The sequence below is a fragment of the Elephantulus edwardii genome, unplaced genomic scaffold (assembly GCF_000299155.1).
Source record: "Elephantulus edwardii isolate Elephantulus edwardi_28Jun2011 unplaced genomic scaffold, EleEdw1.0 scaffold00003, whole genome shotgun sequence".
NCBI classification, from domain to species: Eukaryota; Metazoa; Chordata; class Mammalia; order Macroscelidea; family Macroscelididae; genus Elephantulus; species Elephantulus edwardii.
Genome location: NW_006399753.1, coordinates 11,483,255 through 11,499,062, shown reverse-complemented (window position 1 = coordinate 11,499,062; position 15,808 = coordinate 11,483,255). Strand labels below are relative to the sequence as shown.

Here is a 15,808-nt window from a genome sequence, read left to right as displayed (position 1 = left end):
CTGCCAGTTGGCCCAAGGGTGAGAATCTTTGTCCTCTTGACGTTGAGCTTCAATCCACACTGAAGACTACAGTTCTTGACCTTCTGCAGTAAACACTTTAGGTCCTCCTCAGTTTAAAGCAGTGTGTACTCTACATAACGCCGGTGAGTCTAGTCTTCTCAAATCTCCAGCATGATTCAACTAAGTAACCTTCAGTTGTGAGACTTAGATTTTATGACAAATGTGTTCTACCACTAGTGAGATGATGGCCTTCTGGTTTTGCCTCCTCAGAAGCCCCTCAACCGTCACTCCAACAGCATCGAGGGCTGCATTTCCTTCCACACTCAGCCGCACAGTTCATGTTGCTCTTCTCAACCCTGAGAGCTCAGTGAAAGGACAATGTTTTACTAAGTCAACCACATAAGAACAAATAAAAAATAAAATTCCTATTAATGGGATCACTAACCATCCTGTACTTGGCAAGATTTAAAAAAAAAACAAAACAAAAAAACCCAAAAAACACCACAAAGGTTAGAGTGGAAGTTTAAAAAAGCAAAGTGGCTTTCCATCAACCATTTGTCATACACAATTTGATTTAAATCATTAATTACAATGCCCATATAACTGCTCCTTTCCCCAAAACCCCTGTGATTCTAATTTCCATCAGTCCTTCTACCCCTTTCCTGCTTTCTGGACTTTACCCTTCAATGAGTGCTACCTTTCTGATGTTCTAGGGATGGTTCTTGCTCTGAGCACCTCCTGGTGTGACTATGCACCAAAAAGGCTGGCTGTCTGCCTCAAAGGTAAGTCACCAAAGTGAGTTTTGTTTCAGATTTGAAGGGTCATCGACATCTTAAAGGTAGTTAAAATGATGGGAAAAGAGAAGGATGAAGAAAAATACTACTCAGAGAGGCAGCTCTCCCTAAAATGGAAAACGTGACATTTAAACAGTCCATAAAAAAAACATACTGGGAACATTTTTTTACACCTGAAATAAAAACATCAGAAAACCAAGCCACACTTAGAAAAATGAAAGCTGATTTTTATTTTATCATCAACAGCCATTCTTTAAACATGAACATGCATACGTAATATTCTACGCACACATCACAGTTTTTAACATTAGTTAATAAAGGTTAAACACACAACATACATCCTTACAAAAAAAGTCAAAATGCAAACTTAAAACTTTAAACAAAAGTCTTACTAATTTAAAAAAAGTGTGTTGGGTACCATTTTGTACAACACAGTTAATTTAAACATTTTCATTTTGGCTGCACATGAAAAAAGCGGCAGTAGAAAACAAAGTCCTCGAGGGTTTAAATAGCAGAGCAGGCAGTCTTGCCATGCAGGAAAAGCAATGTTAAATATTAGTTTTCAAAAAAACCTTCCACATTTAAAAATATTTAGTTCAAGTCACAGAATTTTTCCTCAGGAGAGACCCCAATGCAATGCCTAATTAGCTGCCTTAGATGGCCTATTTGAAAGGACATGATCCCTTCAGAATAACGTTCTGATTTTGGCACAGAAAAGAAGTCTTAAGAACAAGAACATGATTAAAAAAGAGGGAAGAGGAACAGAGGAAAGAACTCAAAAGCAGGAGTAAATGAGAGGGTAACTGCAACCCCTAAAAACTGCATTCTCAGTCACTGCTGAATACTGTCTTCTTCCCAGGCAGGTGCTCGCCCCACAACGGTTATTGCAACATGGATTTAATCTGCTTGGAGGTAGTCTCATCATTCAAATGTTTTGTTGTGTACCTGTAAATTTTAAAAGAAGCAAATTAGCAAATTGAGGGATTACCAATAAAAATATCTGAAGATGAGGCAGAGAGCCATCAAAATCATGCCCTCTGTCCACTGCTAAATCGGCCGGTTTCAAACAGTGGAAATCCTGGCCACCTCTGAGAAAGAACAGAAGGCAAGGCTTCATTTTATCTTTAAGTTAAAAGTACCTTGTGAAATAATTGTGTTAACTTCTAAACAATTAACTGTCACTTCTCACTCAAAGGAAAAGACCTGCAGGAGTCCGCAAACTATAGGCTGTGGGTCAAATCTGGCTCTGTCATTTGCTTTTCTATGTCATGTGAGCTAGAAATGAACTTTAGATTCTGAATTGTTTGGGAAGGAAGAAAACATAAAAATAGTACTAGTTTTTCATATAATGTGGAAGTGTAATGAAATACAAATTTCAGTGTTTAAAAAGGTTTACTGAAACAGTCACGCTGATTCACCTACGTGCAGTTCATGGTTCCATCCGACAGTGGCATTACTTCACCTGCATGTAAGGAGTCCAGCTCACACCTCAAGTGTCTGCTGCATCGCTCAACAACGTAGTGTGACATTCCAAGAGTTGTGAGCTTGTTCTCCCCCGGACACACATCCCCTTCTCCTCCTGGGGTGCGGTCATTCACTGCCAGGGGCTGAGCCGTCCTCAGACAGAGCCAGCCAGCACACTCTGCACTTGGATTAAATTCTTTAGAGAAGCTGATCACTAGACCTTTATCTCATGGAACCAGTATATAGATCGAAAGACCCAATTTTCTGGTTGTATGCCGAGCACCACAAGGATCTCAGCATGACTTGGGTAGGGGAAAATATTTAATACTTATTCTTGTTTCAGGTAAGCCTAGCATATGTGCCAAATTTCTTATAATAAATTTTCTCCTTCCGTACCCTATAGTACAGTGAAGTACTTAATATGCCTTTCGAGCTGTAGCCTTTGACATTTCCATCAAACGACTACGTGGCTCACCAAGGAAACTGGATAGCTGGGATAGATGTAAATAAGATACATGGCACCCTTGTGAGTGTTGAACTGTTCATCTATGGTCTGTGAAACCCTAATAGAAGGACTGACCCGCTTTGCCATCTTGCTAGGCTTACGGGGAGACAGGGTAACACAGAAGTCAGTGAGCGATGACAGTACAGAAGATCTAATGGATGGGAAAGGGCCACAAGGATGTGGATTCATTCCCTCTGGGCGGAGGAACCAAGTCCAATTACTCTGTTTAGTCTTCAATTGAACAGAGGAAGCAAGAGCTGTTCAGCACTGCACCTCTGCTCTAGCTCTCGCAGGCTTCAAGGCTCTATTCCTCCCCCTCTCAATGTGGACAGGACCTGACGTTTTCTCTTTACCACATACTGCAAATTAGAGGTACAATACACACAATAATGACAGAACTGCATCAGAGAGAAAACTACCTATATAATTTTCTAGGCTTATATATAAAGTATACTTCATTTCAACCTTTTGGTGGGTAACTTTTAAAGATTCTGAGGAAACCAAAATGAGCATCTGTAGCTAGTCATTAAAATAAGAAATCCTTTCCCACAAGGCCCTTGCTCCATGCTGCGGAGCTGTGAAGGGACACCACCCGCCCAGCGGCTGTGCAGATGAAACAATGCTTCCAACTATCATTTACTCTGTGAGCAGCACAGGAAAGGCTGGGCTGATCTGCTGAGGCAGGTTTCTCACTCACTCCGGGGTTCACGCAAATGAAGCTGCCCGAGCGAGCCAGGCCCATGAAGAGACTCCCTGGGGAAGATATTCAAGGGCAAGGCCACTGATTTAAAGGTTAGTTTGGCATTTTCATTTACTCCTCATGCTTCTGCAAGCTGGACAAAGAATGAGAGAGGAATCATCAGTGCCTCTGAATTGTGGTTCTGGAGACAAGTAATAATCATCCCAGAAAGTACGCAAAGAACAAGTCGGTCTTGAAATGGCATAAGCAAAGCGCTCCGTGGAGGCAAGGATGGTGAGAATTCTCACATCCTGTGGGCAAGGTGTCAGCAGAGTGAGTCCTCAGACAAAGACACTACACTGGGAAAGGAAGAGAGAAGGAGAGGAGGACCCTCAATGAGCTGGACTGACACAGTGACTAACAGGCTCAAGCACGTCAGCGACTCAGATCTGTTCAGAGGGTCGCTACGATTCACCCATCGTGATGGCAACCTAACAACATTCTATAGCTGGTGAACTACCATACAGAGCTCTGTCTTTAAGTGTGAAGAAATATTCTAGAAGAACGTATACCAGACTGTTAGCTGCTAACTCAAAGAAACGCAATTACTTCTCTTCCACTTTCTTTAAATTGTTGTGTTCTATGTCCAGTCTTCATGTACTCTCTTCCCTTAAACACTCAGCTTCAAGGAGGCAAAAAGCAAAAGCCACAATTTTTAGAAATGACTGGATTTCCATTTGTGTGCACACACCAACATGTATACAAGCCTCACCATAAATGACAAGAAGATTTAGAATATTACCAATAACCCAGATGAAATCTTCACTTTTTAAACCTAAACACTTATATTCCTACCCTTTTGTGGTGTTCATCCTTTGAAGGTATTCCTTTTGGGTGCACAATGCAAGTATTTTCTTTACATAACCCTGCTTGCTGAAACTGAAGAGGACCTGAAGTGCCTGCTGCAGAGTCAAGGACTGCAGCCTACAATATGGATTGAGGCGCAATGTCAAGAAGACAAAGATTCTCACCACTGGACCAATGGGCAGCATCAGGATGGATGGTGAAGAGATTGAGATTGTACACAGCTTTAGTTTGCTTGGCTCCATAGTCAACAGTCTTGGCACCAGCAGCCAGGAAATTAAAAGGTGCATTGCCATGGGAAAGTCTGCTGTTAGGGACCTCTCCAAAGTACTGAAGAGCAATGGTGTCTCTCTGGAGACTAAGGTGCATCTGATACAGGCCATGGTCTTTGCAATCACTTGTTATGCAGAGAGTTGGACAATGACCAGGGAGGACAGAAGGACAATTGATGCCTTTGAGCTGTGGTGCTGGAGAAGAGTATTGAGAATACCATGGACTGCTAGGAAAACAAACAGATTTGTCCTGGAAAGGGTTAAACCGGGTGGCTCCTTGGAGGCAAGGATTCTGAGGCTCCGTCTAACCTACTTTGGACATGTTGTGAGGAGAGACCGGTCCTTGGAGAGGGACATCATGCTTGGGAGGGTGGAGGGACAGTGCAGGAGAGGAAGGCCCTCTATGAGGTGGATTGATTCAGTGTCTGGGATAATTGCGATGGGAGTGTCAGAGACAGTGCGATTGGCACAGGACAGAGCGGAGTTTAGGGCTGTTGTACATAGGGTCGCTATGAGTCGCAGGCGACTCGACGGCACATAACAACAACAAAAATTCATTTTCCTATACACATACATGTATACATACCTGAGAGCATTTAGAAGACCTTCTACACTATTTGGAGGTTGGTCTTTAAGAACTTTGATACACCCTTTCATCTAAGGAGAAAAGAGAAACATGTCATCTCATGCAACATTCATTTTCAACACAGTAACACTAAAATACACTAGGACCACAACAGTTGGTGTCATGAGAAAAATACACACTGGAGATGTCAAAAGAATCATCATCATCGTTATAATAAAAAGAAAAAACCACATTAGTGTTATTTTCAGATGTCAAACATATTGCAAATTTCTGTTGTGCACAATATCAAGAAAGAAAAGAAAATCAATCTCACTCTTGATATAACCACTAAGAAAGGTTAAAGAATACTCAGAAAGCAAAGTCAAAGCTGAAGGATCGCCTACACTACTGGCAAAACAAGGGTGTGCTGAGGTGGGGCGTCCCAGAAGAGGCAGCTTTTAAGGAAAATTTCAAAGGATGGAATAAGAGTTGGAAAGGGTAAGAGGAGTTTTTCAGAGAGTTCCATGACAACATTGGTGGAGGAGCACATGCAGAGGAGAGTAACACTCTGCAGGGCTGAACTGAAGAGCTCAAGGAAATCGACGGCGGCTTCGTCAAACGCCAGCTAAGTCATGTAAACCTGGTGACTAGAGAGCAAGGACTTGTGAAGAGCGATGTAAGGAGGAAAGAACTCGGTGAAGATGATACTTAGAAGATTCACTTGGCTGCTGTAAACAAAAGCACAACACAGTAAAAACAGCATAGGCGTACTGGATCCACTTGCCTTTGGGTTGGTAGCACAACTTCCTACCAATGTAAACTAGAAAGAATAAACTTTCTTGAGAGAATAAAGTAACATATATTAACATTTAAAAAAAAAAACAGCATAGGCTTTACACGTCAAAGAGACGTGGGTTTAAAATGCTGTGGCACCATTTGTGAGTAATGACAATACTTGACTACCCCATCAGTAAAGAGGCAATAACAGCACTGACCTCTTGGAGTATTTCCAGAGCTAAATCAAAGAACAAGCACAAAATCCTGGAAACATAATACTCCGTACCTGCTCCCTGACCTCTACTGACACATGATGTGAATGAAGGTAAGAAGACTGGCTAGCAATCAATAGACACAAAGCACAGAGAGCTGAAGCAGCTGTGAGAGGAAAATGGAAAACGCTATTTTCAGAGAGTGGCTGAGACCCTGATGAAGTGGATCTCAAGAGAACAATTACAAAACCGAGAAAAGTGCAACAATGAATAAACGAAGTCCACAATCTCTGTAAATGTTCATTGAAAATAATAATAATAATAATAATGGGGGGAAAAACTCGAGAAAATAGAAAACTACTTCATTGCTTATCCTTTTATTCAGACAAGGAAAGGTGGAATCTAGGCCACGGTCAATAGATGATGACAAAAGGTGTGCTGGGGAGGCATGTAAAATCTTCAACTTTTTCCACTGAAGCAGATCTAATAACTTATATATATAATTTCTATCTATATGTCATTTCTAACTATTGATATATATACATATACACGCATATATTTTGAAGTAGGAATGGCATGTACTTCCTGAATAATGTCCCTGCAAAAACTCTATGAACGTTGATAAATGTAGATAGTCGGAGAGGGGCTTCAAGCCTTTTGTTCATAGGGTCTCTATGAGTTCTGCTCGACTTGATGGCAATCAACAACTATATATGATAATCAACAATTATTTATACATATAAAACACACACACATATAAAATTTTATTTATTTACTTACAAATCTTTTGGTTGAACTGCCTCTGACTACAGATAGGAGCACAGACATACACTCCAAAAATCTAATTGTCTATACCACCAAAGAGATTAGAAGAACCATTTAGAAACCCAAGGCTTCCCTGCAAGACACTGTGAAGACAACAGTCATCCTTCAGTCACCCTGTGTCACCTGTGCATGGCCAATCAGACAGACAGCAAGAGAGCAGGAAAGTGAGAAGACTGTTAACCTAACCCAGGACTCAGTGCTGTGACAAAGGCCAATCTTCTAGATTTTTAAAGAAAATTAAAAACCCATGATTTCCACTTAAGGAAAACCCATGGAGTGATATAAAACAATGTAACTTACATCAATTTTTGAAGTTTTGGCAAATGCTCCCACTGGATGTACATGGTCATAGAGTATTATGACACCCACCATTACCCTCAAGCAGAAGGACACTGTCTCTTCATTTGTAAACCTGCTTCTGTATTCCCTGGAGGCGGAAAAGACACAAGTGAATAAGACACACTGCAAAACTCTCCCTCGAGTTGATTCAACACATTAGCTCATGCTAAAAACTTGTCAATCCCTAGAAGAGACGTTATAGCGAGCGTTCTCCAAGAGATCCCACAGGTGAGGAGAGGGTGGAACAGTACCCACAGACTTTGTTCTCTACTTGTGCCCGCCATAGTATCTTGCTGTTGTTAGGTGCCGTCGAGTCGTAGACAACTCATAGCGACCCTATAAACCAAAGTCCTCAACACTTGCATGACTTTCATCCTTTCTCCAGGTTCATAAGGTTTCCAAAGGCAAGCTATTTACGAAAGTGGATGTGACTCCTGCTTCCAAGCTTGTTTTAATAGGAGGAGAGCTCCACCAAACACTGTCCACCATGGGTAACCATAGTATCTTACAGGTAATTATAGAGATCAAAAGTATCTCCTAAAATAGCAAGAAGCTGCCCTGCAATCCCCAAAACACGGGCACAAGGCCACCAGCTGCTCTGCAAGGGAAGGATGAGCAGTCTCCTCCCGTGTGATTAATCGACTCTGAAAACCCGCCTGAGGGTCAGATATGGGTCAGTTCTGACTCTACAGTAGACAACAACCACCAACACAACCACAAATATGAAAAAAGTCACAAGCTTACTAGAGCAACTACATTTACTATTCAGGGGCAACACACTACTGGATTGCTGTTAGGTGCTATCAAGTAATTTCCAATGCACAGTGGCCCCACGCGGCAGAGAAGAACTGAGTTTACAGGAAGGAGTCCTGTGGTGCAGCAGTTAAGTGCCCTTGACTGCTAACCAACTTATGTCCTTGAAAACCTGGTAGAGCGGTCCGACTCTGAGTCACTGGGAGTCAGACTGAGTCAAAGATGAGGGCTGACATATAGTTTTGTTTTCCAAAACTTTATGGGAACAAACTGTCAGATCTTTTCTCCTGCAGAGCTGCTGGGGAGGTTCAAACCACTAACCTTTTAGTTAGCAGCTGAACAAACTCATGGTGCCACCAGAATCCAATATTACTATATCCCTATGGCATCCACTTCCATAATAGCTTGCCTCCGGAAACCCTATGAACCTGGAGAGAGGATGAAAGGCACCCAAGCGTCGAGGACTCTCCTTCATAGGGTCGCTATGAGTCGCCTGCGACTCGACGGCACTTAACAACAACAACAACATATTTGAATTCTATTATAATTCAATCATTTTTTAGTTACTTGAGAAAAAGAAAAATATTTTTGTCTCTATAGATGGCAGTATGACACAGCACAGCAAGTCCAGAATCAGGGTGGAGACACATGGGCATATATGGGGCTGGTCACTATGTCCAAGTTTATTCGTTCCCCAGCACCTCCATCCTCTAAATGAAGAGGAAGGAAGTGGACCACCTACATCATACAATTCTCTGATAAAATGATGTATATAAAACAGTGCTTTGTTAAAGGAAAAAATAAAACCTCAACAAAAACAAGTTCTCTGGTAAAACACGGCATCAGTCACTGATCCAGGAATTCTTTTGGCCTGCAGATATAAAAATCCAACCAGAAAATACTGTGGGTCTACATCATGATAGACGGTGAAGAGACTGAGTCTGTTAATGGCTTCAGTTTTCTTGGCTCCACAATCAACACTCTTGGTACCAGCAGCCAGGAAATCAAAAGACAAATTGCATTGGGAAAGTCTGCTGTCAGAGACCCCTCCAGAGTACTGAAGAATAATGATGTCAGTCTGGAGAATAAGGTACACCAGACTGAGGCCAGAGTCTTCTCAACTACTTTGTTATATATCAGAAAGCTGGACAATGACTAGGGATGGCAGAAAGAGAACTGATGCCTTTGAGCTGTGGTGCAGGGGAAGAGTACTGAACATTCCATGGACTGCTAGGAGAACAAATAGGTTCATCCTAGAGAGGGTAAAATCAGGCTGCTCCTTGGAGACAAGAATTCTGAGGCTTTGTCTCAAGTATTTTATATCTGGACATGCTGTAAGGAGGGACCAGTCCTTGGAGAGGGACATCATGCTTGGAAGGGTGGAGGGACAGAGAAAGAGAGGAAGACCCTCAATGATTGATTCAGTGACTGGGGTAATGGTGGTAGGTGTGTCAGAGACAATAAAGTTGGCACAGGATAGAGCAGGGTTTAGGGCTGTTGTACATTGGGTTGCTATGAGTTGCAAGTGATTCAATGGCACATAACAACAATGACAACATTGTAAATGGTCTGAGAGAGAAAGGAAAAACCTAGAAATCAGGCCTGTGCTAAAAACAAAGGTGAAGATCTTTACTGAAAAGAAGAATGCTGATGAGAATCTTCCTCTACTTTCCAGTCACCCTACCAAAAAAAGGAGGAGGGTCCCATAAAAATTCCAATTATGAAAAGTCTCCCCGAGTCGCAGGACTGCCCTGTTGGAAGTATGTGAAAGTTGATAGTACTTTCTATTTCATCAGAATACTAAAGCTGCCAAATGGTTTTAACTCCCTACATAAGCTGTCGTCCTTGGCCCCCTCCTGGATGGGCACGTCGGCCGATACTCACGGGGTCTCGAGCATGACTCTGCACACACTAGCCATGGTGCTTAAACAATCCGTGGTATTTTCTATCGGCAAGTTTTTATTCTGTAAAAGTGTGGAAAAACAAAAAAAAGTAAAAATGATGGGGGGAAAACAGTAACAAAGGATGTCCTACAATTAAGTATAATTTAAACCTGGCATAATACGAAAGTTGGCAACCTCCAAGCCTAGTTCCTATTCTCAGTTTCTAACACATGACATTCTGGCACTGCTCTAGTTCTGATGATGATCTAGCTGGGACCAGGACAGCAGAGACCCTCCCAGAGGCACTGCCTTCTGGCAGGTAGAGACTCCATCATGCTGCCGGGGCTCCAGTGCGCAGAGCCTGGTGGGCCGGGGCGGGGTGGGAGGGTGGTGAGCACTCAAGATTTTATCCTAGGAGTACACAGAAGCACAAGGAAGAAGAATGACTACTGTAGACGTCACCTGGCTAACACTGGAACAAGACATAGTAACTCAGGGGACATGAAGGTGGTTTGAACAGGAGCCGTGGCAAGCCAATGACAGGGTTTGATGGAGCAGATGTTAGGAGGGGGTTGGACAAGAGAAGAATCTGGGTTGCTTGTACCATGGCAGAACTGAGATAGGAACAAGAAGGATAAGAATTACAAAAAGTCAGGAATCAGTAGGTGATGGGTGTGCACATGGGCCCAAGGGCGCCTGGACACAACTGGGAGCAGGTCAGCAATGATCTAACATCTTCTTGCGTTAACTGTTGTTGTTTAGCCTTGGTAGCCTAAGTTCAAATTGAGCTAGACTTTCGCTTGGGACAAAAGAGGAAATCATCTACATCTACCCTTTCCTACCTTCTGGACTTCAGCCTTAAACAAACAGTGGCCTTTGAACTTTACTCTAAAAAGAACCATTCTCTTCAGAGCCATTCTCTTACACCAGTAACAACACAGTAACATCAGTAGGTTACACTCACCTCTGATACAAATTTTGTTGTGGCGTCACTTAATGTTTTCAGCATTGGAGTCGCTTCAGCATAAAACAGTGACATTCGGTTTGCCAACTCGTTATTGACTTCGTTTTCGCCTTCTGCCTGTGTGGAAACGAGCACACTCACCATCAGTGCCAGGCCTTATTACATCTGACAACGTATCAAGGGATCTAGGCCTCAGAGATAACCTGAGCAAACGATTTTTGTAAATATCATGTGTACACTATATTTAAACTCTTTGAAAATAAGAGAAACATTTTAAAATATTATTCTTTGAAAAATGTTTCAAATGATTCAGCAGAAGTTTGAAGACCTGGCTGCTACAAACAAGGGGCAAGTCTGAAAACTACAGTGGATAAAAGACAGGCCACACGACTTTATTCCATCTGCCACTACACACACACAATCACAAAGCAGCCAAAATACAACGCTAATCACCTCTGAAGACAAGGGGATGAGAGAAAGACTAAGTAAGACTGCAAGACATTAGGAACTCAGACGAAAGATGTTCTTACAGAGGATGGGGAACAGGTAAAGGTGGTTCTCCAACCAGGTGCGGAGGAGTGGGAGCTCTTTTGTGCTTTCAATTAGCTCATCAGGATAAGAGGATGCAAATTATAAAGGCGAAAATGGGAAAGCAAGATTAGCATTGGCTTGTAGATTACTTGAACACTAGGTTTAAGTGTCTGCTTTTCCTCTGTATGAAATGGAAAACCACTTAAGAGCATTTGAGGAAAGAAATTACATTAATTTTTCAGAGAGTTAACTGGTTCTAACTTTACTTGCTCAAAGTGAGGCAGACATGAAGCACTTGCTGCAGAAGGTCAAGGACTGTAGTCTTCAATATAGATTGAAGCTCAACAGCAAGAAGACAAAAGATGCTCACCCCTGGGCCAATTGACAGCACCATGATGGATGGAGAAGAGACTGAAGATGTTAACAGTTACAGTTTGCTCAGCTCCACAATAAACAGTCTTGGCACCAGCAGTCAGGAAATCAAAAGACAAACTGCATTAGGTAAATCTGCTGTCAGGGATCTTTCCAGAGTAATGAGAAGCAAAAATGTCACTCTAGAGACTAAGGTGCATCTGATCCAGTCCATGGTCTTCGCAATGACTTGCCATGCACCAGAGAGCTGGACAATCACTAAAGATAATAGAATTTATGCCTTTGAGTTGTCGTGCTGGAGAAGAGTCTTGAATATCATAGACGACCAAGAAAACTACTAGGTCTGTCTTGCAGAGGGTGAAATCAAGTTTCTCCTTTGAGACTAGGCTTTTGAAGCTCCATCTCACATACTGTGGGCATGTGTCCAGGAGCTACTGATCCTTGGAGAAAGACATCATGCTCGAAAGGGTGGAGGGACAGAGCAGGAGGAAGACTCTGGATGAGATGTACCGATACAGTGACTGGGGTTCTGGGATTAGGTGTGTTAGAGTCAGGAAGACTGGCTCAGGACAGGACAGCCCTTAGCGCTGTTGTACATAGGGTCGCTAGGAGATGCAGTCAACTCAACAGCACGTCAACAACAACAAAAGCTGACAGAGCACATCAAGAAGGAAAAGGACTGGTCAGAAAATGAGTTACACAGTTGTAGACTGACTTACAAAAACAAGATGAGAGGTAGGCTCTCAACTAGGAAAGCAGCAGTCAATGTTGAAAGAGGGGAAAGGGAGGGGCTCTGGGAGACGGCTCCTCTAATGACTGGGTCTACCCAGTGCTGTGGTCCTACACCATCGAGTCAACTCAGAGCTGACCCTCCAAGGACTTTTCAAAGGCAGTAAATTGCATTGGAGGAGATTACCCATCCTTCTCCCATGAAGCAGCTGATGGATTCAAACAGCATGCCTTTGGGACTGCAGAGCACTTTCTTACCACTTGACCACTAGGGTTAGCCATCATTAGAACACATAAAATAAGGCACAAGAGGACTTTGATGTCTTTGGTCATAAGAGACAGGAAACAGGCTATCTTAGGACTGCTTGTTTCATTTTCTTTTCTTTCACTGGGTGGGTACAGAATGACAGATGGTAAGGTCACTTCACACCAGGAGCTGGTCTATGCAAAATCAAACTGATGTAAATAACAGATGCTTCGTGGAAGAGAAATCTTTCCCAGCCCAAGGCCTGTCACAGAGCAACCTCTTCATAATAAAATATTTATGGAACAAAAGGAAAATAAAAATAAGTGGTTTCTTTCTCTGTTACATTTTTTTAACCGCGTATGACACTCATCCCTCCCTATGTGGTTATGGTGGTATTCTAGAAAATTTTCATCTACTTGGAAGTCAGTATAAATCCTTGAAACTTAACTACTTTTCACATCAATTAGCACAATGTAGGTCCTCCAAACTCACAGGAAAAAAAAGATGCTTTCTCTATATTTAAGACTTCACTACATGATAGTAACTCTTTGGAAGAAAAAGGGTTTAAGAAGAGGAGGTCGAGAGGTTAACGTCAGCCAAACAACAGGCACAGAAGCCACTTTCTCAGCCAGTCACGAAAAGTCCAGATGTGCCTGGAGTTCAGGACGCCTCTCCTCTCTTATCAACACTAGGACGCTCTCCTTTCACAGAGAGGAAACAGAGGCAGAGAATTACCCCAGACAGAAGAACTCTCTCCTAGTACTCAGGAGCTTTCAGAATACAGGGACAAAAAACATCACCACCTTAACTCACAGAATCTCCACATAATGAAATGAGGATACACAGAGAGATGTTTTATAGACCAGTGTGATGCAGACAAAAAGCAACTTACTGACGGACTGACAGGGATTTTAGCGGCACACGGGAGTAGAGGGAATGACCACATGGCTGGATGTCATTTTGTCGTCTGGTGTTAGCCAGGGAAGGCTGCACAGATTTACTCTCCTCATTATTGGCTTTCTTTCAATGAAAGAGTGAATGAACAAAATGGAATACAAGAATCTACCAAAAGCACTCAAGAGTGTGTCATTTCTTCGACCCCTTCACCTGAAGGACCAACTTACTGGAACATTGTTAATCCTCATACGACTCAACGTTCGTCTGTAATAGCTGAAATCATTCTGTATAGCAGGATTTGTCATCTGAAAAAGACATTTTGAGAGGAAAAAGAACACGAAATGTTACTGTAAAGAGTAAATTAGGTATCTGTTAAATATGACTTATGCAACACTGCCTAAATTGTAACACCAGACAGGGACTCCACACTGGACCATCCACGCTCACTTCCGCACCTAGACTATGCCCCGCACGCTCAGTCCTCCTGGATTTACTGTTTGTCCTCACTGTACCCTCCACACTGTCAGAATACTCATCTCATTTGAGTAATTCTGAGTCATACAACAGAAAAATGTTTACCCCAAATAAAAAGTGAACAAAAAGGAATGTGTAAGACCTTGCTTTAGATCATTACAAAAAACCCATATTTATTTGGTCAGCAGGAAAACCCTCAATAGACTAATATTTTATATAAAAATTATTTCTATAAAAGATTAAAAAAAGAGAATCAATAGATGCCATTGATACAACCATAAAATTTTGAAGAATTCAACTCTTTCATTTTCTAAATGGGGTAAATGGAAGCCCTAAAAAGTCCAAGGACCCACTAAAGGTCTTTAAATGACAGAGTATTTGACTTGAACTCAGGTCTCACGATACAAAATCTATTACTTTTTCATTATGTCTAAAAAAAGTATATTCTTATTTAAAGAAAATAGTTTCACGTATTCTTATGGGAAGAAGAGTTTTAATAACAAAAGCACAACGAGCAGGAAAAAAATTATAAAAGAATGTCAATATTGTTTCAGAGATGATTTTCAAAATGAATTAAATGAAGACTACATACTCAGTGATACACTTTTCGCCAGATAATATCGCAAATGAATGGCCCTGAGGTTTAAGCCTATGTTCCCATTTCTGCAGAGGTCCAGCAGACATACTTAAACACTTTATAACAGGGTTCCCAGTGATCGAGCAGGCAGGACAACGAGGACGTCTACCTTGAGTTCATCAAACCGGAGTGTGAAGTGAAGAATCTCCGCAAACTGCTTAGCAAGAGCCTGCTCTCGCTCCAGGTGCTGGGTGGGGGAGTACGGCGTGCTTGTCAAGGCTCCCAGGAGACCCCGCAATGCTGCCTCTAAAGGAGATAAAGAGACACACTGCTGCTGATGCTTCTAGATTCTGCTGGAGAAGTACACATTCCAGAAATGTTCTACTTTCATTTGTTTCCTTGTGTTTAAGTATTTTTTCCATTGTTGAATGTTTACTTCCCGTCTCCCTACCCACCCCACAGTGCACACCATATTCCAGAATATTGTCATACCACGAATGTTCTCTTAATTCCCATAGAAAACCCTAAAAGAACTCACTGCCTGTCGAGTCAGAACCCACCCACAGCAGACCCCCCAGCGGGTTTTCTAAGGCTGTAAATGGCATGGAAGATTGCTCAACTCTCTCTCACGGAGCGGCTGGAGGACTTGAACCGTCAGAGAGCTGCCTCCTCAGGGTGAGCAGTACAACTCCCTAGGGGCTAAGCCACCAGGGCTCCCTTATTCCCATTAAAAGCTTCCTTGAAAATGAATGCAATACAACACACCAGAATCGGAAAAAAGACATGAAAATTCTGCTATAGCCAGTGTATTTCACACACCAAACTTAGCAGTATTTAAAAGACTAAAAAATGTAAAAAAAAAACAAAACTAAAAAATGTAAAAAAAAATAATTCCATTTTATGAGTCGCAAGCAACTCGATGGCACATAACAAAAGCAGTCAGGAGACAAAAGATAAAGGATCGAGGTTGACTGAGGTTGCATCAAATAGTGTGTAAGAACCTGTATTCATGCTTGGAAGAATAAATTACAAGATTCCCTTAAGAAAAGGTTAACTTATACAAGTATCTCCATGCCAACCAGTAT

The 15,808-nt window shown here is 42.0% G+C and overlaps 1 protein-coding gene across 5 annotated transcripts in view; it reads right to left on the bottom strand.

Annotated features, from left to right (window-relative positions):
- Window positions 1-1,000: 1,000 nt before the first annotated feature.
- The window catches only part of LOC102846019 (protein FAM49B-like), a 57,686-nt gene continuing 42,878 nt past the window's right edge, over window positions 1,001-15,808 (bottom strand). For 3 of the 5 annotated variants that reach the window (XM_006879290.1, XM_006879287.1, XM_006879288.1), the window contains 7 exons: window positions 14,893-15,029; window positions 13,900-13,977; window positions 10,897-11,013; window positions 9,934-10,013; window positions 7,258-7,384; window positions 5,165-5,235; window positions 1,001-1,739 (listed from right to left, as the gene is read on the bottom strand). In XM_006879290.1, the coding sequence (XP_006879352.1) occupies window positions 1,676-1,739; window positions 5,165-5,235; window positions 7,258-7,384; window positions 9,934-10,013; window positions 10,897-11,013; window positions 13,900-13,977; window positions 14,893-15,029 (674 nt within the window). In that variant the 3' untranslated portion in view covers window positions 1,001-1,675. Of the gene's footprint in view, window positions 1,740-5,164; window positions 5,236-7,257; window positions 7,385-9,933; window positions 10,014-10,896; window positions 11,014-11,989; window positions 12,000-13,899; window positions 13,978-14,892; window positions 15,030-15,808 lie in introns of all 5 variants that reach the window. The other 2 variants (XM_006879291.1, XM_006879289.1) reach the window with 2 other exon arrangements.